The 18,899-nt window shown below is 41.1% G+C and overlaps 1 protein-coding gene across 2 annotated transcripts in view; it reads right to left on the bottom strand.

Annotated features, from left to right (window-relative positions):
* Positions 1-18,899, bottom strand: part of DNAH6 (dynein axonemal heavy chain 6) — a 127,789-nt gene that overhangs the window by 10,553 nt on the left and 98,337 nt on the right. For both annotated transcript variants that reach the window (XM_083718044.1, XM_083718045.1), the window contains 5 exons: positions 17,928-18,066; positions 14,106-14,225; positions 10,599-10,720; positions 6,149-6,278; positions 1,973-2,100 (listed from right to left, as the gene is read on the bottom strand). In XM_083718044.1, the coding sequence (XP_083574170.1) occupies positions 1,973-2,100; positions 6,149-6,278; positions 10,599-10,720; positions 14,106-14,225; positions 17,928-18,066 (639 nt within the window). The remainder of the gene's footprint in view (positions 1-1,972; positions 2,101-6,148; positions 6,279-10,598; positions 10,721-14,105; positions 14,226-17,927; positions 18,067-18,899) is intronic.

Raw genomic sequence — 18,899 nt, 5'->3', positions numbered from 1 at the left:
CAAATACGCAGAAAAACAAGGGTGCAAATTCCCTGTCAGTAAAATTATATGCCTGTAAAAACAGTGATATGTTCTTGGAGCTGTTATCCTGTTTTGTCCACTCCGTTCGTCCAAGGTTATTGAGTATTTTTAGCAGTAATGAAGATTGATAACAATTAATTTAAAAAACCACTATATGCTACTGTGCCACAAAGTTTACTGCAACCCTTATGGGTGGCAGAGAAAATCAATCTTGCATTCTGTGAAAGCAGCACTTCCAAATGCAGCCACTGTAGCAACGTGTAGCAGCCAGGGACTCCTCAGTCCTTGGAGCCAAAGATATATGATCCCGTTCTGTGGCCAAATCGCTATGCTGGGGGAAAGCCAGGTGGAAAGTACTTAAATTATCTAAGCTGCAGAAGAAAAGAGCAACTTTTGAAAGGGAAGAATCAAATTATATAGGGAATGAGAGGCTAAGGAAGGACAGATGTGAAGTCCAAGAAGCTTTGGGCATTTCATGTCATGTGATGTAGCATTTGAAAACTATGAGGGTTTTCCTTCTCCAATTTTCTTCGCCATTTGCAAGATTGAAATCCTACACATACCATCTTGGATGCAGATGCAATTGAAGTAAATGGGATTTACTTCTGAGAAAGCATGAATAGGATTGCACTGTAGGGCCTGGCCTCAAGCAAGAACACTGGAGCATTGTGGAACAAGCTGTACGAGGCAGAAGTAGAAGGGTGTTGCTTTAGCTTCAAGCACACACCTTTCTCTTGCTTTCTTGTTATTATTAGAATGTCACCAGTGTATGCTTTACAAGAGTGATAAGCAAAAGGCAACTCCCTGTTTGGAGAAATGTACCATCTGAATTCCATGAATGGGGAAGAAAACAAGAGCAGAGGAGAAAAGAGAGGCAAGAGCAACAAGGCACCAGTACATAGACATTTGCTTTTGCCAAAAACAAACACACATTTCTTCACATATCCTCTGTAAAATTACCACGTGATATATTACAGCTTCATCAGTTTCCCTGTGGATTCGTAGTCTGGAGAAGTTGGTTATCTGATCCAACCAGACTGCCAGCCCACCAACCAACCTATTCCTTATGCCTTCCAGAGAACAAACAGATGACAAAGGTCCGTACAGTTAAAGCTATGGTTTTCCAAGGTGTACCAACTGCAGAGTCACTGCCACCGTACCCTGAAACTCCCCGTTTTGAAACTTTGTACTGCCTGGTGCTCTCAGGAAACCACCAGCAGGAGTGGGAGTCTACTGCCCACCTTGGTGAAGCTGAGGTTGCGACAGACCCAACAGCTCTCCTCTCCACTGATGGGAGACTGGTGTAGAGGCAAATATCCTACAGCCCATCCCAGTGAACAGTGCTGGGGGGTTAACATGGCACTGTAAGTAGACACAACATATCACATCCAGATTCAAGGGAGGAGAGGCAGGATGGGTCTTAGGAATTCCTGTCATATAAGAATGCATGTTCCCTGCCATAATAAAATATCGAAGCATTTTATTAGATGCCTTGTTTTCAAAACTCTTTTTTTTTAAAGCCATTGTCATTCCCCCAAATATTTAAAGGACAAGTACATAATATTTCTCTTTTTATAAGGTAATTTGTAAACTCCTTAGAGGTTTTCTTACAATCTAGCAGCCTGCAAATTTAACAGTTCGTAAATTTAACAAACAAACAAATTCTAAACGATGCTTTGCTGACATCTTAAGACAGTGACACAACAGATAATTGATTGGCCTTACAGGTTCACTGCATTCTCCCAGCAGAATCTCAAGAGCCTTTTCATTATATTCAGCTCTGGTTTATTATATTATGCTAAGATCAGAAGCTTCTCAAGAGTAGCTTTTGGGGCATATTGATTCTTAGCATAATAAGGCTGCCCTTCCACAGCACTGGCTTCTAAGTAAAAGCACAGCAAATCAGGAACATCAATATTTATGCCAGCCAAGGAAAAAAATATTGTTATACCCTTAACAGAATGAGAAGACGGTTGAAACGATCCACTTCTTGCCCAAGGACTGTAGTCAGAGAGTCCAACCGCCCTTTGTCATCCTTGACAAAAAGGGCTTCAGCAGCCACGTCCATGTCAAGTTTTTCTGCAACACAAATGCTGATTTAATCTCCGAACAAAGCTTGTCCATGTCATTACCATCCATTTAGAACATACAGCTATCGTCAGCAACTATTTTTTTTTCTACTAAGCAAGAACATGAGAAATTCCCTCTGACCCACTTCTATACATGATTTAAAAAAACAGCACAAGCCCAGCAGGCCCATTGGTCTCTTACACTCTTGACAGCAACAGAAGCATTTGGCAGAGCCATTTCTGCACCTGTTGTTAGGATTAAGGATGTACCTTGAACCAGGAGTCTAACCTCCGTAAATTCATCCAGCTCACCACAACTTCTCTCATCCTGCTCATAGGGGTGTGTGTGTGAGAGAGAGATGAGATGAAATGTAACAGAGGGTAAGTCTGCATGGATGGCAACCAGCCTTTCTAGTCCCACTGGGCAATGGCTGGATTCTCTCTGGCCACCCCTCTGCTCAATCTCTCTGTCTCCCCTTCAACTCCATGTTGCGTGGACCAGAATGGCAAACCTCACAAGGGAAGCTGACTTCACTCTTCACAGTGAAGTGATTCAATTGAAGCCCTTTGTTTAATAAAAAGCTGGTTAGAGCATGGTTGCAAGTTCAATCACTGTAAGGGACAACTGCATATTCCTGTATTGCAGGGGCCTGGATGGTCCTCAGGCCCAACTCTATGAGTCTATGATTTCTATGATAAAGGGAAATGATGTGTGTATGTGCTGAAGTCAAGACACCAAAAACAAAATTATCTAACTACTGGTAATCTTGCCATGTTTGATAAACTGGCAGGTGCAAGACACTTGACATTTACATATTATACACGAGGGAAAGCAACCTTGTGTTCCAAAACAGCTGACAGCTTTCCAGGGAATGGGATTTATCAATCCTATGCCCTTGGCGAAGGGAGGTGGTGCTGGTAGGAAGGTTAGCAAACCAAACAGTTCTCAGGAGGCAGAAACATAGTTTTTGCTTCTAACGAATAAAAGATGAGCTCCCATGGCCAGGCAGGACTGCCTCTAGAATAGTTGCTACGTAAGAAGGGAAAAGCAAGCCTGGTATGAGAAGCATGTGTGCCCTCCTGATACCTTGAGAGGAGCAACTGAAGACCACAAACGATTTCTGCTGCTGGCATACGTGACATTTTCTAACACGGGTTCCTCAAGCAAGGTTATTTGCTCCAGGCTAATAGAATCTGGAGCTATCCCTGTAAAGAGGTCTGAGCTAGTTGCTCCAGACTCAGTCCACATGGCTCTTACAAGCCATTCTTGTATACGATATACAATATCTTTATTGTCATTGTCCCACACAGAACAATGAAATTGAAAAACTACATAATACATTCAAAAACCCCTAAAAACTCTGAAACCCCATTTTAAAAGGCACTATACTACACTATAAATACTATATACTATACTGATTTCATATACCAATAATTTAGGAACTTTCAGCACTGAAACTATATCAACTTTTACTGCCTGTGCAATTTTTTCTGAATGTTGTATGGAGAAATCACATGAATCTGACGTTTAAACTTCCCAAATGTGTGGTCTTTTTCTATGCTGAGGAAGAGGGGAATTTTGGAAGAAACAGACGGGTATCTTTTAAAGGTCTAATGGCCTATATTTCCAAGCTTTACTTTGCTGCATATTTTGTGATTTTAAATCTCTGCTGCGGTTCTCTCACCAAAGTGTACTTGGCATCCACAGAATTCTTCTTTTATATTTATTTTCTTTCTTTCCTTCATTCCAACAGAGAATACATCTCACTGAACTACATCTAAGAAAACACGCATAGGATGGTACTGCAGAGCTCTCCAGGTTTGTGGAAAATAGCATTCTTCATTTCTGGTCTGCACTAGCTCAAGACAGTTATAGCTGTCAGAATGGTTGACAGATTACTTAGTAGGGCTGGCAACCAATTAAACATTTTCCTTCCTTAATTAACTCTTTTGCTTTGAGTAATTGCTTGATTAATTAGGTAGATATTGTGTGGGTATTTATTTAAAACAACAGCTTGTCTCAACTAAACAAGAGAGATATAGCATTCTTCACCACATGACCTGCCTCAGAAAAGATGAATATAAATTGTCCACAAGAATGCTACCTGCGCTGCATGCTGCTTCTCAGGAGAAGCTCCAGTTAAAATAAGAGTTTTAAATCGGTGAATAATAAAATAATTATGTTAAAGCTGTCTGTTGTTATTGTTGAAAAGCTGTTTTTATAGTCAGTGCTGGGCAACATAGCCAACCAAGCCAAGCCATTTCAAGATAAGTTTGTTGTTGTTTTGGCAGAGTGCTGGATCTTACTTGTGGGTTTATCAGATATTTCTCAATTATTAGAGGGCAGCCAGGACATTTGAAGTGATTTCCTACAAATATTTTCTGAAAAGCAAAAGAGGTGAAGAGGCAGCGGAGGAGCAAGCTGATTGGGCGCCTGGGACAACACGTGTGCCCTGCACCCAGGAGTGGGGCGAGTCAGGGCAGGACGCTCTGTGGGGCCTCCAAGGAGTCTGCCTGCCTCCTCCCACTCTGCCACCCTACAGCTGAGCGGGAGGCGGTGGGCGGACCATTTGGGGCATGTTGGAGCCTGCGGGCACCCAAGCCACTGTGTCACTCCCAGGAGAGACATGTGGCTCAGGTGCACTTCAGGCCCTGCGGTGAGTGCCATCCGGCATTTTGTCAACCTCCTCAGTGGTGACACCCTGGGTGGATCGCCTCCACTACACCCCCTTCCTCCGACCCTGTCAAGAGGGTACAGAACAAGGCTTCAGGCAGATTCTGCCCCTCATATTGCTGATCGTCTTCAGAACAGAAAAGCACGCGTAAGTTTTCATTGGAAGTGGAAGCACATTGTTCTCAAAACAACAACAACAACAACCCTACATAGAACTTTGCAAGGTACCAGCATGCAGATAGTTGCTGGCATCCATCTCCCTCGAGGCAATGGAAGAGTGTGCCATTAGGGGGTAAAGTCAAATTGCTGGGAACAGCGCCTGCTGTGGCATGGGCATCTATTGGCTAGTGTATGCGACTTTTAATGCCTATATTCTGTTTTCTAACCCTCAGAAATTCTCAAAGTGGCTTACAAAAAAGTTTTTTTTTATAGAATAAAAGAGCACACATTCAAGTGTGGTGTCAGGAACAGAAATAACATGGTGTTCGTATGGTGCCATGGTTGGTATTTCCTGCCCTCATCCCTGGGTCTTGATTACGGATAACCTTCAGCCTTCACCTGTGACCTCTGAGGTGAGGGAATAGCTCCAAGCAGCTGGAACTTGCTTGGCCTACGATGGAGGCAAATCTTCCCTTGCTAACATTATGGTCATATCTCTCTTCACAAATTCTTAAGAAGTTTTTTTCAGTTGTTGTAGAAACATCTGCGAATCTTCTAGGCATCTCTTGGCTGAGAAACTTTCATATATGTATGTGTATGAGACAAAAGTTGGAAACCTAGGCCTACTCTATGGGACATAAACCTGCTGGAGGAAGAACTTGCAAAACTTGGATTCAACAGTAGACTCACCTGCTTCTAAAGCTGATCATGTATGGGCCCCTCCGGGAGCGATGGGACGTGGTGGCATTCTGTTGCTCCCAGAGGGAATTGTAGGGGAAAGACATGTAGAACTGGGATGGACCAATTCTCAATGAGGCTGTCCATCCCTGTGACCACAGATCAGCATGTTGGCATTTTTCCATACAAATCCCTCTCTCCCTACTTGCTGCTTCTGACTATTTCTTATTCTCTTAAAAATCCTAAACTACGATAAAACAAGTGATGCTTCCCCCGCTACAATCCATCTCAGGTTGGGGAATGACCTGTATTAATGTATGTGGAACTAAGTAAGAGAGTTAGGGCTGCAGTCAGGGAGAGCAATTTAGTGACACAGAGAGAATGCATAGGTTTTCAGCTATGAGAATTAACACCACTTGTAGCATGATCTACCTCTTAAAGATCAATGGCATAATTCTAGCGATTGGCTGGTTCCTAAATCAGGGAATTAAGCAGGGGGAACTACATCAGCAGTCCTATTAGAAAATAAAGTTAGTGCCTTCCATACCAGGAATTTTAGCAAGGATTGAGGTAGCGAGCTCCTCAACAATCTCATCATTGCTTTTTCCTGTTCCTTGGGCAGTTGATCGTGGCTGTACATCAAGTATTGTAGTGATGAGGGTATTTGTCTCTTTGCGCTGTAATAAAGAAGCGATACATTCTAATTTGCACCTCAGTTTTTAGGGTGTCCATGTTCAAAATAAATTATTTGATTTCCATAAGAAACATTTACGTTTATAAATCTGTCAACCCATTTAATTCCTTCTTCATGCTCAAAAGAGAAAACATGGCCACAGATGGTTGCATATGAAACTCATCATAAAGTAGAAGTTTTACATTTTGTTCCCTTCAAAGTTTGCCACTTGTAAAAGTGCATCTATCGTACATTCTTGAATCTTGACACCCATTTCCGTTATTGATTCAATATAAGAATTTAAATCCTTCAATATCTATAAAGTTAACAATAACTTTTAGTACTTTCATTTGAAAAAGCAGGCAATTGCTCCTACTTATTTGTAACTTAGTCCACTAAACTTTGTAGAATGCGTTATCGAATGTAGCTATAATAATAACAGTGTAAAGTTAACATCTAATGATTTTGGATAATTATCTTGCTAGCAGAAGATATAAAATCCTTTCTGTCGACTGTGAATTTTATGGATGGGTTCTTCTTGGAGGGGGGTAATACCACCTCCCACTTCTTATAGCACTGAATCTTTAACACTGCTTCATTAGTCTAGTTTATAATGAACGATACACCATAAGCAAAATGTAATAAATACATTTTTAAAAACCCAGTCCTGATTTTAAAAGAATATTGTTTTTCATATCTGCTTCTTGGGGGGGGGGATGATTTGAACTTCATATGCAAGTTATAATTTGTTATGGCAATATTTAAAATAGGTACTGCTGAAATGTTTATTCAATGTAACTTCTGTCTCACTGAGTCACTGTTGAAGTGACTGTGTTGGCTATTAACCACCATTAACATTCATTGTTTTAACTGCTGACCTTTCTCTCACCATTTTGCCCCCTTAAACAAACACTCACAGAAAGTGTAGCCATTGTCTTAATGTGATTCTATTATATTTATTAATATAACCAAAAATAGGCTTGACTTTTATTTTGTGATTGTTAAAATGTGAGTCTGACACATATCTTTCTGCAATAACATTAAAGGTAAAGGGTAAAGGGACCCCTGACTATTAGCTCCAGTCGTGACCGACTTTGGGGTTGTAGCGCTCATCTCGCTTTATTGGCCGAGGGAGCCGGCATACAGCTTCCAGGTCATGTGGCCAGCATGACTAAGCCACTTCTGGTGAACCAGAGCAGCGCACAGAAACATCGTTTACCTTCCTGCTGGAGCGGTACCTATTTATCTACTTGCACTTTGTACTTTCAAACTGCTAGGTTGGCAGGAGCTGGGACTGAACAACGGGAGCTCACCCCATCACGGGGATTCAAACTGCCGACCTTCTGATTGGCAAGTCCTAGGCTCTGTGGTTTAACCCACAGCGCCACCCACGTCCCTGCCCTGAGACCTTAGGGTGAGGAGTGGATGATAAATAAATAAAATTATAGTAAAGATTTATTTTTCTATCATCCTGATTATGCTTATTATATTTGATTATTAATCCATCCAAAACCACATTTTAAAATTCGTTGTTTTTTTTCTGGGCAAAGTATGTGGAGAAATCATAAGCACACCCTGCAAGGCATGGCTTGAAAAAAGCGAACTGAGTTTTTTTGGGTATGGTGGATCAGTCAGGGAATCATGAACACACAGTACCCTGAAACATGTTCCATTCTAGAACTACCGGTAAGTGGTGTATTTGGCAGGTGGGTGTGGAAATACAGAGCCCAAAATGAACTCAATTTACACTTCTGGGCGGGATTTCCTTTCACCCACAATCATTTTTATGTATAAATTCAGCTCCTGTTTATTTTTCCAAAACACCCTACTGAATTCTCATTGCGTTAAGCCGCTCCTCCTGCAATTTGCTACAATTCAAGCAGTATCATTAAGGGGGGTGGGGAATCCTGCCTCCAATGGAGCCTCCACCTTCAGTGGCACTCAGTCCTTCTGCTTAGAACGGCAGGATAACTGATGGCAATGAATTCACAATGCATCAACCGAAAGCTCAAATCTGAGGTGGGAGGTGGTGGTATTGATTGGAGTACATTTTCTTTAATTGCCCTTTAATTTTATTTGACCCATGCAAAGTGTTCTCCCCCAGAGACACAGCACACCGCAACAGCATTTCCATTTGCCTTGATTGAAAAGAAACATACGGAGGATATGTCGTGTCATGACAGAGTCACACAACTAAAACAATGTGTCCTCTCTGCTTTGGCTTGGAGGGGGGCAGGTGACCTCCAGCTGTGTTTTTCAGTGCATTGTATGCAGCAGTTTATACAGCTAAACAAAGAACGCCACACAGACAACTGCATTTGCAAATGCAATGCTCTTAGCAAACTTCCCTGATGGCCCTATTCAATTTGATGCATCTAATGCCAGCATGTGCCTAGGTCATCCCATATTATCACTTTTTATAGTGGGTGATCATAACTGTTTTCGCCTGCCATTTGCAGAACCACCCCTTTGCTTGACAATATCAGTTGTTTATATGCTAGATACCTGACAAGAAAAAAAAGACAAAGAACAGTAAGTGGTGTGTGTGCCCATCACCTTCTCATCCTCACCTGACCAGACAGACAGTAACCCTGAGGCAATGACAAGCTTGTTGAGCTTTCAGCCAGATCTGAACTAGTAATAAAGAACGTAAAAATAGCATTACAGTGGTACCTCGGGTTACATACGCTTCAGGTTACAAACTCCACTAACCCAGAAATAGTACCTCAGGTTAAGAACTTTGCTTCAGGATGAGAACAGAAATCGTGCTCCGGTGGTGCAGCAGCAGCAGGAGGCCCCATTAGCTAAAGTGGTGCTTCAGGTTAAGAACAGTTTCAGGTTAAGTACGGACCTCCAGAACGAATTAAGTACTTAACCTGAGGTACCACTGTACTTTCAATAAAAAACTGGATCAGATAGCAAAGTGAGAATTCAAGGGAAATGGTACAGGTGATGAGTCCGTCAAATCGTCATCTGAACCAGCATCAATAATCAAATTACACCTCTAGGAGTTTTGTTACTAACATACTTCTTTTCCAATGAAAAGCCATAACTGGTTACATTTGCAAGTTGCACTAAACCATAGTTTAGCATGGTGGGAATGAGCTAAGATGAGCCACACCAAACCTCAGGTGCATGTACCCTTTCTCCCATCTTGCTTGGCTAGGAAGAGAAGACCCTTCCCATTTCAGTTTTGCTTAACCATGGTTTGTCAGTTTGTCTGAACCAACAAACTGTGGTTAACATTATATATACACTGTATTTTTCCAAGTGTAAGACGCCACCATGTATAAGATGACCCCTATTTTTTGAACCCCAGATTAAGAAATCAATATTTTAATCATCAAACAGAACAACTTTGATATTTTATTAAATATTCAAAGCACCAGAACTGGCATTGTTGAGGTTTTGTTTTGTTTTAGTTTTTTTTTTTTTTTGCTCTCGCGCTTCTTAATGGCAGCCGTAAGTAGTGTTTTTTTATACGCCTGTTCATTCACCATCTGTGCATAAGAAGACCCCCAATTTTGGACTTTTTTTTTAAAGTAAAAAACATTGTCTTATACACTGAAAAATGTGGTAAGTTTGTTTAAAACAAGCAAACTTGTTAGACAGCATTAAGTCACAGTTCCCCAGGTCAGATGTTAATAGACGCACAGATCTCTTCACCAACTATGATGTGCAATCAGAAGAAGGATGTGTGTGAAGGAATATCACGCAGCCATGATGCACACAGAATTCAGGAATCATGGTTTATGAAGCACTGCACAAATGTCCAAATGTGCCCCATCAGGCACAGAACTGCAGTTTGGATGTCAATTGGGGGTTTCTGTGCAATTTTAACTGAATATTAATAATCCCCCACTTGGCTTAAAGAAATCTAATATCCACTGAGAATGCTAACTACACACGCACATTAAGATGACCTTCAGTAAATATTTTTTTTAAAAAAAATTGCTTCAGAATTTTTTACTGAAACTGCATAGCATAAATGTATTAAATCTGAATGAACTGGTTGTCGTTGTAACTTTAAAGCTGTTCTTCTTCTCATTAGAGTTTTAAAACCCATTAGATCATAAATTGTTACAGATACTATTGATGTTAATGAAAGGCAGGTTTTGAATAAATCATAACATGATTTTAAAGCAAAACAAAAGCTACTACTTGTGGGGAAGAAGCAGCCATGTGTGGACTGCTTAGCAATCACTGCTTGTTATTTCTCTTCAACCAACTGCAACCATTAAACCAAACTCTCCTTTAATGTTAAGGAGTATAACTCATTTATCTTAATTACATTGGAGCACATATCTTAAATATATTCACAAACCTGGAAAGCTAAATTGGCGTTTTCATGCATTCCAAATATTTCCGGGTCATCAATCAAAGGAAGGTTTTCAATGTAGTCTTTAAAATCTTGCAGACTGTCAGCCACTGGGGCAAAATATATACCTATTGTATCGAAAGGCAAACATGGCAGAAAAAGGTTACTCACATACAAAACTAATTCAAAGTCATAGTTTTATGAATATGGGGGTACAAGACAGCCAAAAATTTAGATCAAAGTAGTGGCAGAATTTAAGGTTTGAGGTGTTTAATCAAGCTTGCGTTAAAAAAAATATGTATGTGCCAAAGGAAGCACAGTCTGTAGTCTAAGCACCAGTATTTAGCGTGGGTAAACACTAACTAAATTAGGTAGATTTCTGAAGCTGTGTATTGTTACAGTAATCCTAGCCAATCAACAAGTGTTAATTGAAAAGACTAATTTTCTTGTTAGGTGAACTGGCCCGGGGGATAGACCATTTGAAGTTCAAAGTATCGAAAGGGCTGAGTGTTGAATAGATGTGAAAAGCCAATCCCCTTTGAGACAATGAGCTTCAGCACATCAAAGGAGGCGACATCCCCTGGGTTATAAGAGGGACCAGAATTTAGGCTATGGGAGAAGATATGGGGTTAGGGCTGGAGTGATGCAATTGGGCAGCATAAAAGGAACCATTAAGGTGGGTTGTGCCCTGCAGGGCAACATAGGCTGCAGAGAAAGGATAGTGCTGGGCTTATTGTTGCTGTTGTTAGGAAATAAGCTGGTGTTTTGGGCTGCTGCTGCTGCTATGAACTTCCTCCATTGCAGGACTTCCTCTCTCCCCTCCCTGCAGGTCTCAGCAGTCCTGCATGTGCTCCACAGGGTCTCCTAGGTTTGTGGAAGAAATCTGAGGGATCTCCAAGGGGCTGCATGGGGGAAGAGAGGAAGGGCAAGTTCCACTGGCATGAATGGAAGCCAGTTGTGTCAGCAGGTGGCAACAGTTGGATACCATCCAATACTAATAAACAAACAGCACCATGAAGGTAGTTTTCAAACACATTTTGAAGGCCCCACCTTCTAGGAGGATGGATCTGTGGATCTGCACAGTGTGACCAATGCAAACAGGGCACACAAATGATAAATATCCAGGTGCTACTTATATTTAACCATCTACAAGGATGTAATGCATCCGGTGTGATTCAAAGACTCACGAGGACTTCAGACCTTCCAATAGTTCTTGACGCTTTCCCCTTGTGTTAAACTTTAAACTCAGACGATCTAATAAAGACTTTAAGGAGTTCTTGTAAAGCTTATAAAATATGCAGTAATCTCTTTAGAATCTATAAAGCCTGCAGGCCTCCTAAATCCCTGAACTGGGGCATTTCTGTTAATAACTTTTACATGCTGCTCTAATCGGAAAAGTTAACTGTGAAGTGAAGCACAGTGAAGTGAAATGTTTATGTTGTGATTCCCAGAACCGATATGTGCAATTTACATATTACAGTGAAATAAAACTGCCCTTTCCTAACTGGTTTCCTATAAGTGTTAAATTGAATCTGTATGCATTTACATTCATCCTCGTGTGTGTGTGTGTGTGTGTGTGTTTTAAAAAGCTTCAGTAATTGCATCCCCTTAACAAGGCAATCATGTCTAAGCAGAGCAAGGTGTTGCTGTCTTTTCCAGGGTCTTACATGACATCCCAGCCAGGGGCAGATCTAATATGAAACTAATGAAGCTCAAGCTTCAGGGACCCTAATCCTGGAAGGGCCCCAGAAGTGAATTTAGTCCTCGTTGCTTAAACATTGGGGATCTAATAGACCCAATTTGAGTTGCAAGACTCAAATTTTATTATTACAGTGGTACCCCGTGTTACATAAGCTTCAGGTTACAGACTCCGCTAGCCCAGAAATAGTGCTTCAGGTTAAGAACTTTGCTTCAGGATGAGAACAGAAATTGTGCTCCGGCAGCACGGCAGCAGCAGGAGGCCCCATTAGCTAAAGTGGTGCTTCAGGTTAAGAACAGTTTCTGGTTAAGAACGGACCTCCGGAACGAATTAAGTACTGTATGATTATTATTATTATTATTATTATTATTATTATTATTATTATTAATTTCAACAATCCCAAAGTTTGATAGTCAGTAACACAGATTTTGTAAAGATTTGGCAATCGGTTGTGGAACATCCCAACTGAAGAAAACAACAGTGGTTACCCAGACATTGTTGCTGGTTGCAAAGGGCCCACCCCCCATAACATGGTGGAGGATATGTTTGTATTCCTAAGCACTTTACCCACTCAGCAGGAAGAGTGGTCTTACTTGTATATGATAGTTTTCTTCAGTCATCTGATTCTGAGAAAACAGGTGTTGCTTACTGCTAGATCGGGAGTGGAGAACCTCAATCCAGGGGGATAAATACAGCCCCCCAGATTTCTCTATGTGGCGCTCAGGACTCTCCCAGTCAACACTGACTCCTGTATCCCTCTTGAGTGCTTTTGCCTGGCTGGAATGTGTCCTTGAACCACTAGCGTGGTTAAGTGGCTACAATGTGGGCTTAGGACCTGGGAGACAAGGGTTCAAATCCCCACTCAGCCGTGAAGCTCGCTGGTTGACCTTGAGCTAGTCTCTCATTCTCAGCCTAACCTATCTGACAGGGTTGTTGTGAGGCAGAGGCACATTCTTGCATCTAAGATTGGGCAGCTGCCATGAGTCGCACGTGTTTGATATCATACATGCATGCAACGTCGCATTGGTGGAAAGAGGCTAAGTGGGGGGCCCAGTGCAGTAAGGCTTCTTCTCTTATGCTCCGAAGGAGCCAGCCATTCAACCTGTATCTTATACACGTGTTTGTGGAATGATCACTTGGGAAATCTTCACTGGAAACAACAGTGTGCTAGTCATTACTGCAAGGGACATAATTACTTTGTGAATGCCAATATTGCTCTGCCAATTTGGCAAAACCAATAAACACCAATCAAAATATACGTATTCCTACAAACTGCTCTGTCAGGCAGGAGGGAAAAAACTGAGGAGATTGAGCCTGCCTCCCACAACTATTGGCTTCTGTCTCTGTCACATGATGAGGGAATTACCCAGTCCAGTGGTTTCACTGTGCACCACAGTAAATTGGCAGACGGTAAGGAGAATGGCTATATGGCTTGAAGTGCCAAAACAGTGAGTTTGGGAAAGGCAAGTCTCTGTCCGATGAGCCTGTACACAAGTGGACTTAGCTGTAGGCAATAGATTTTGTGTTGTATTGCTGGTAGAAGATGGAAGCCGCCCAGAGTGGCTGGTGAAACCCAGCCAGATGGGCGGGATATAAATTAAAATAAATATGTTATTATTATTAAGCATATAAGTATGTCTAGCATTCAGCAGGTTTTCTATATATAGCTGCACAGTTCTGTGCTGAAAGCGACTAAGGACTCACAACTAAAAATGTATAATAAATGTGTAAACCTAAGGTGCCGCAGGACTCTTTGTTGTTTTAACAGAATCTTCCATTAACGTGAGACCTCCACAGCTTGAAAATATATTTACCTGATTCTGAATATTTATAGTCTTCTTCTAACGTTTCAGGAGCAAAAAACCTCCTTAGGACTGTGCGAAGACATCTCTGATCCCAAGCATCTGTAACTCGTCCTCCATATGTAATTTCGCCTGCAAAACATCAGTTTTACAGATTATGATGACATCTTTCACTTTTTGTACATAATTCATTTTCTCGGGGTATATATTTTCACATTGCTGAACGGTTAGTTGATAAAATGTGATGTTCTCAAACCAGAATTCATTGAGTCTTCTTTTCCTTGTAACAGGAAAGAAAAGAAGGCCTAAATAAATTAGAGTAGGCCCACTGAAATGAATGCAAGAAAGTTAGTTGTGCCCAATAATTTAAACAGGTCATCTCTGAGCAGGACTAACACTGGATACAAGCCAGATTTTTAAAATTTTCATTCTACATCTGGACCAAACTAGCTTCTATTCAGAAGTATATTTATATTACAATAATGTCCAGTTATTTAATACATTTGGATTACTGAATAGGGCTGCCATACATCCCGGACATATCCAGGATTTGTCCAGCGCTAATAGCATCTGGGCAGAATTTCTGGAAATCGTGAAAATGTCCAGGAAAACCTGGATGTATGGTAACCCATGTCAGAAGTGCTGATTTTTTTTGAGAACTTCCTTAAAAATAACTCAAATGGCAGAAAGATCAGTCTGAAAAAAATGTACTTTTCAATTGGCAGAATAAATCTACTGTAAAATTGTTAGGATATCTGTCTGCTGGAAGGAATACAGGTTAAACCTGAAGGGTTTGAAAATGGCTACTGATGGAGGACTGCTATTGTGAAATTTTGCTTTCTGGATAAAATTCTTTTTATCTTGAGAAAGCTACTGTAAAACGAGCTTTGATATCTTCTGAGTTTGTTTGAACTGGTATATAATATACTTATTTTGAAGAGATAAGCAAGCATTTCATCCCTTTAGGAACAGATGATATGCATTATTTAATTCAATCCAGGCAAGAATAATTAATAGCTCCCAAGGATAATGTTTTACTGACCAGCCCTGTTCAAATAAGATAATGTCTCCTGACATTTTGAGTATGTCATACCTTTGTTTCCAGATATTAAGAAGCTGGATTAAAGGAACTAATTTTTATGTACAGAGGATAGTAATGCAGTAAAATGAGACCTTTGTGGTTATAGCAGGGATTTCACAGTCCCTGCATAATATAGCGAGAAAAGAAACAAAAATTGTATTGGCTGGAATGGAATGTGATGACAGTAGCATCTCAAAGTCACATTTAGAGCTGTTGTGGGGAGCAAAATTTCAACAGCTGATGAAATGGAAAAGACAGAAAAGCTCATGCAATTCAGGTTTTCTTCAGTGCAGACCAACTATGATGTATTCTGTGACTGTTTTGGAGCTATGAAATTTAAATAGCCATACTGAGTAAACAAACTCAAGACTAGCCCAGTAGAACCATAGGTCCTTCTCTCCTGCAGGAAGCTCTCCAGGCCACCTATCCTCACTTCCTCAAAACTAGTCAACATGTTCTTAATTCAGAAATAGTGAATGGTAAAAATGTCCTTGATTCCGTAGGTATCCAGATGAGGGGGCTGATTGTTTATGCATAACTGAATTAAGAGTATTTTATCTGCTGCTGTTTACTATTTTTAAAATGGTCTGGAGGTGGATTTTAATCTCCAAGTCCAATTCTAACTGTAGACATTTTCAACTTTGCGTTTAGACTGGTTTCATTGTTGCTAACATCATGGCTGCTGCCATTCTTGTTGCAAGTCACTTTGGTCTGGGGTTTGTTGTTGTTTAGTCATTTAGTCGTGTCTGACTCTTTGTGACCTCATGGACCAGAGCACACGAGGCACTCCTGTCTTCCACTGCCTCCCGCAGTTTGGTCAAACTCATGCTGGTAACTTCGAGAACACTGTCCAACCATCTTGTCCTCTGTCGTCCCCTTCTCCTTGTGCCCTCAATCCTTCCCAACATCAGGGTCTTTTCCAGGGAGTCTTCTCTTCTCATGAGGTGGCCAAAGTATTGGAGCCTCAGCTTCACGATCTGTTCTTCCAATGAGCACTCAGGGCTGATTTCCATAAGAATGGATAGTGTAATGGTTCTAGGGGTTGCTCGTGCGTAAACCGGCGCCACACCTGGCTGGGTTGCCTGAGTGAACCTTTTCTGTCCGGACAGCCACTCGCCCATCTCAATCGCTGGCAGAATCCGTCAGTGGGCATTTCTTGAACTTCTTCCAGCAAAGAAGCTCTTTGACGCCTAGTCTCCGCCTACTCTCCCTGCGCGGAACCCTTCTGCGCAAGGAGGGTGTGGGCAGCGGAGGACCTCTACTCTCCCTGCTGGTCCCCGACGAGGAGTCATGGGACCGCCTCGCCGATTCCCCCATCTGCCCCCCTTCTCCACTGGTGCTATGCTGATTCTCTTCCCCAGAAGATGGGCTGCCTCTCCCCATCCCGGGACGCTCTCTGGAATCCCTCTGGAGCCTGCTCTCTCCCTCTGGCCCTGATGGCAGTTCCCTGACAGATAGGTTTGATCTTCTTGCAGTCCATGGGACTCTCAAGAGTCTCCTCAGGCACCATAATTCAAAAGCATCAATTCTTCTGCGACCAGCCTTCTTTATGGTCCAGCTCTCACTTCCATACATCACTACTGGGAAATGGTCTAGGGTAGTGGTTCTCAATTAGCTAAGTACTGTGGACCACATGCTTTTCAAAAACCAAGCCATGAATCCCCTACTTTTGAAAATTTTGATATCTCTATGATAGTTTTTGTTATGTGAATGGTGCCACGGACCCCCTGAGTGGGTTATGTGGACCCCCAGGGTCTGTGGATCACCAACTGGGAATCACTGGTCTAGGGTCCAATGAGCCATGCAGTAAGATATAAATATAATAAACAACTTAGTAAAAATAGTTGGTCCTACACAGCTGAGAAGGAATCTCGGTGAGACCGCCACTGAAATAAAACAAATTAGCTGTAACTAAGTGTTTGACAGACATGGGTGAATGCACAAATCTTCACAACTCATACTGACAGAGTACTTTCAGTTGCAATTTGTGCCCACTGAATAGCCTTCACTTAGCAAGCAACCCTGAAAGCACTTGCATTCAGCTCAAAGAATCTGCAGTAATTCTACTCTTCGGCTTGGTAGAACACAGCACAGACAAATAGAACATTTGCTGTTTATTACGAGTGAGACGATTTATCCTGTGACACGGGTAACTACTGGCAAAAAATGTAAAACCAAACAAAAATGAATAAACAAGCATGACATTTAAAGCTCGCTTTAAATGTTAGTGCTTTATCACAGACATAATTCAACCCCATTTTAAACAGCATTTGTAGAAACCAAATAGTACGGTAAATAAAACACTGTAACGTATGCAAAATGCAGTTTTAACTTTAGTGAAATAAAATCACTATCCTAAAAGGAAATATGCATTGCCTAAACTACTATAAACAGGATTCTGTATGTTTTAAACATACATTCTAAACTTAATACATATTCCACCGTGCCTGACTCTTCACAAATTCTCAACTTCTTCTTAACATTGTTTATTCTTAAAAAGAGTGTCAACTCAAACTCCTCGAGGTTAAGGAAGGTATGCATGCTGATCAGATGTGGATAGCAAGATACATAAAGCAGACATATGTGGCTGTCAGGAAAAATGGGTTCCACGTGCAAGATCAGAAACAGCACTTGTGTTTTGTTGGGATTCAATCTCAACCTGTTAACCACCATCCACCCATTTACTGTGGAATAATGTGTGCATGGATAAGCAATAATATCACAGCTGTTATTAAACTGGCAAAATACTATACCTGTTATATATATGAGGGCATCCCAGGGCACCTTCCCTTCTTGACAATAAAGATTGAGGTTCAATAAGGCGCATTCTCTGTCACTGTCATTAAATTCATAACAAATGTTCCAACCAAGAGGTCCAAATTTTTTCCTCTCCTTGAAGATTAAGAGACAACAAAGAGATTAAATTAGGTTTGATCAGTGTCCTCTGAACTTCACGATGAGGTTTTTGTGGATTTTTTTATTGTAAAAGGCAAAAGATGTGTACATTCTGAAGAGAAACCAGAGCACGGGTGTCTTTTTAATGTAACAATTATTTGCCTCCTTCTGTTTAGTTTGGCTAGTTTCCTACTGATTGCCATTTCATGGATTATTTCATTCATTTATTGATCCTGTTAAACTGTGATCATTCTGTCAGGTAGCGCACACATGCTCTAGGAAATTAACTAGGAGAAGGGCTCCTATGGTTTTGGAAAATGTAATGAATATCATTATTCCTTACTCAGGATTTTATTTTAATTTTTTACTGCACCTAATTTGCATCTGAGATATGCGCCATTAAGGATCCTTGTTAATCTGGAGATCAAGCTGAAGGGCAGGGCTTTTAGATACCAGCAGTGTATAGCCAGTGTTTTGGAAATCTGGGAGGACTAACTAGTAATGTTCATAGGTCAGGAAATCAACCAGTTTTTACAGAGTTGAGTGGGTGTGTGGAAAGTCTTGGTTAGGGTTGTTCCTCCTTGGCTCTGTGACTTCTGAGGAAGCTGTTGTTTCTGAATTGCTCAGGAATCATCACAAAGTAGAGGAAGCTGTGGGAAACCTGGTATAAAAGTTAGATGTAAACACTAGCTTCTCAGTAAACATTGACTCTTCTACAGGATTTTACTAAACAAAAACACTGTACAGTACATGAATTCAAAGCTCCATTAAATGAATGTCTACTCAGAAGTAAGTTCTATTGCATTTACTGAGACCTACACCAATTCTCA

Source organism: Podarcis gaigeae, assembly GCF_964106915.1.
Source record: "Podarcis gaigeae genome assembly, chromosome: 17".
NCBI lineage: Eukaryota > Metazoa > Chordata > Lepidosauria > Squamata > Lacertidae > Podarcis > Podarcis gaigeae.
The sequence above is the reverse complement of the archived record's forward strand: the minus strand, read 5'-3'. Positions and strand labels throughout refer to the sequence as shown.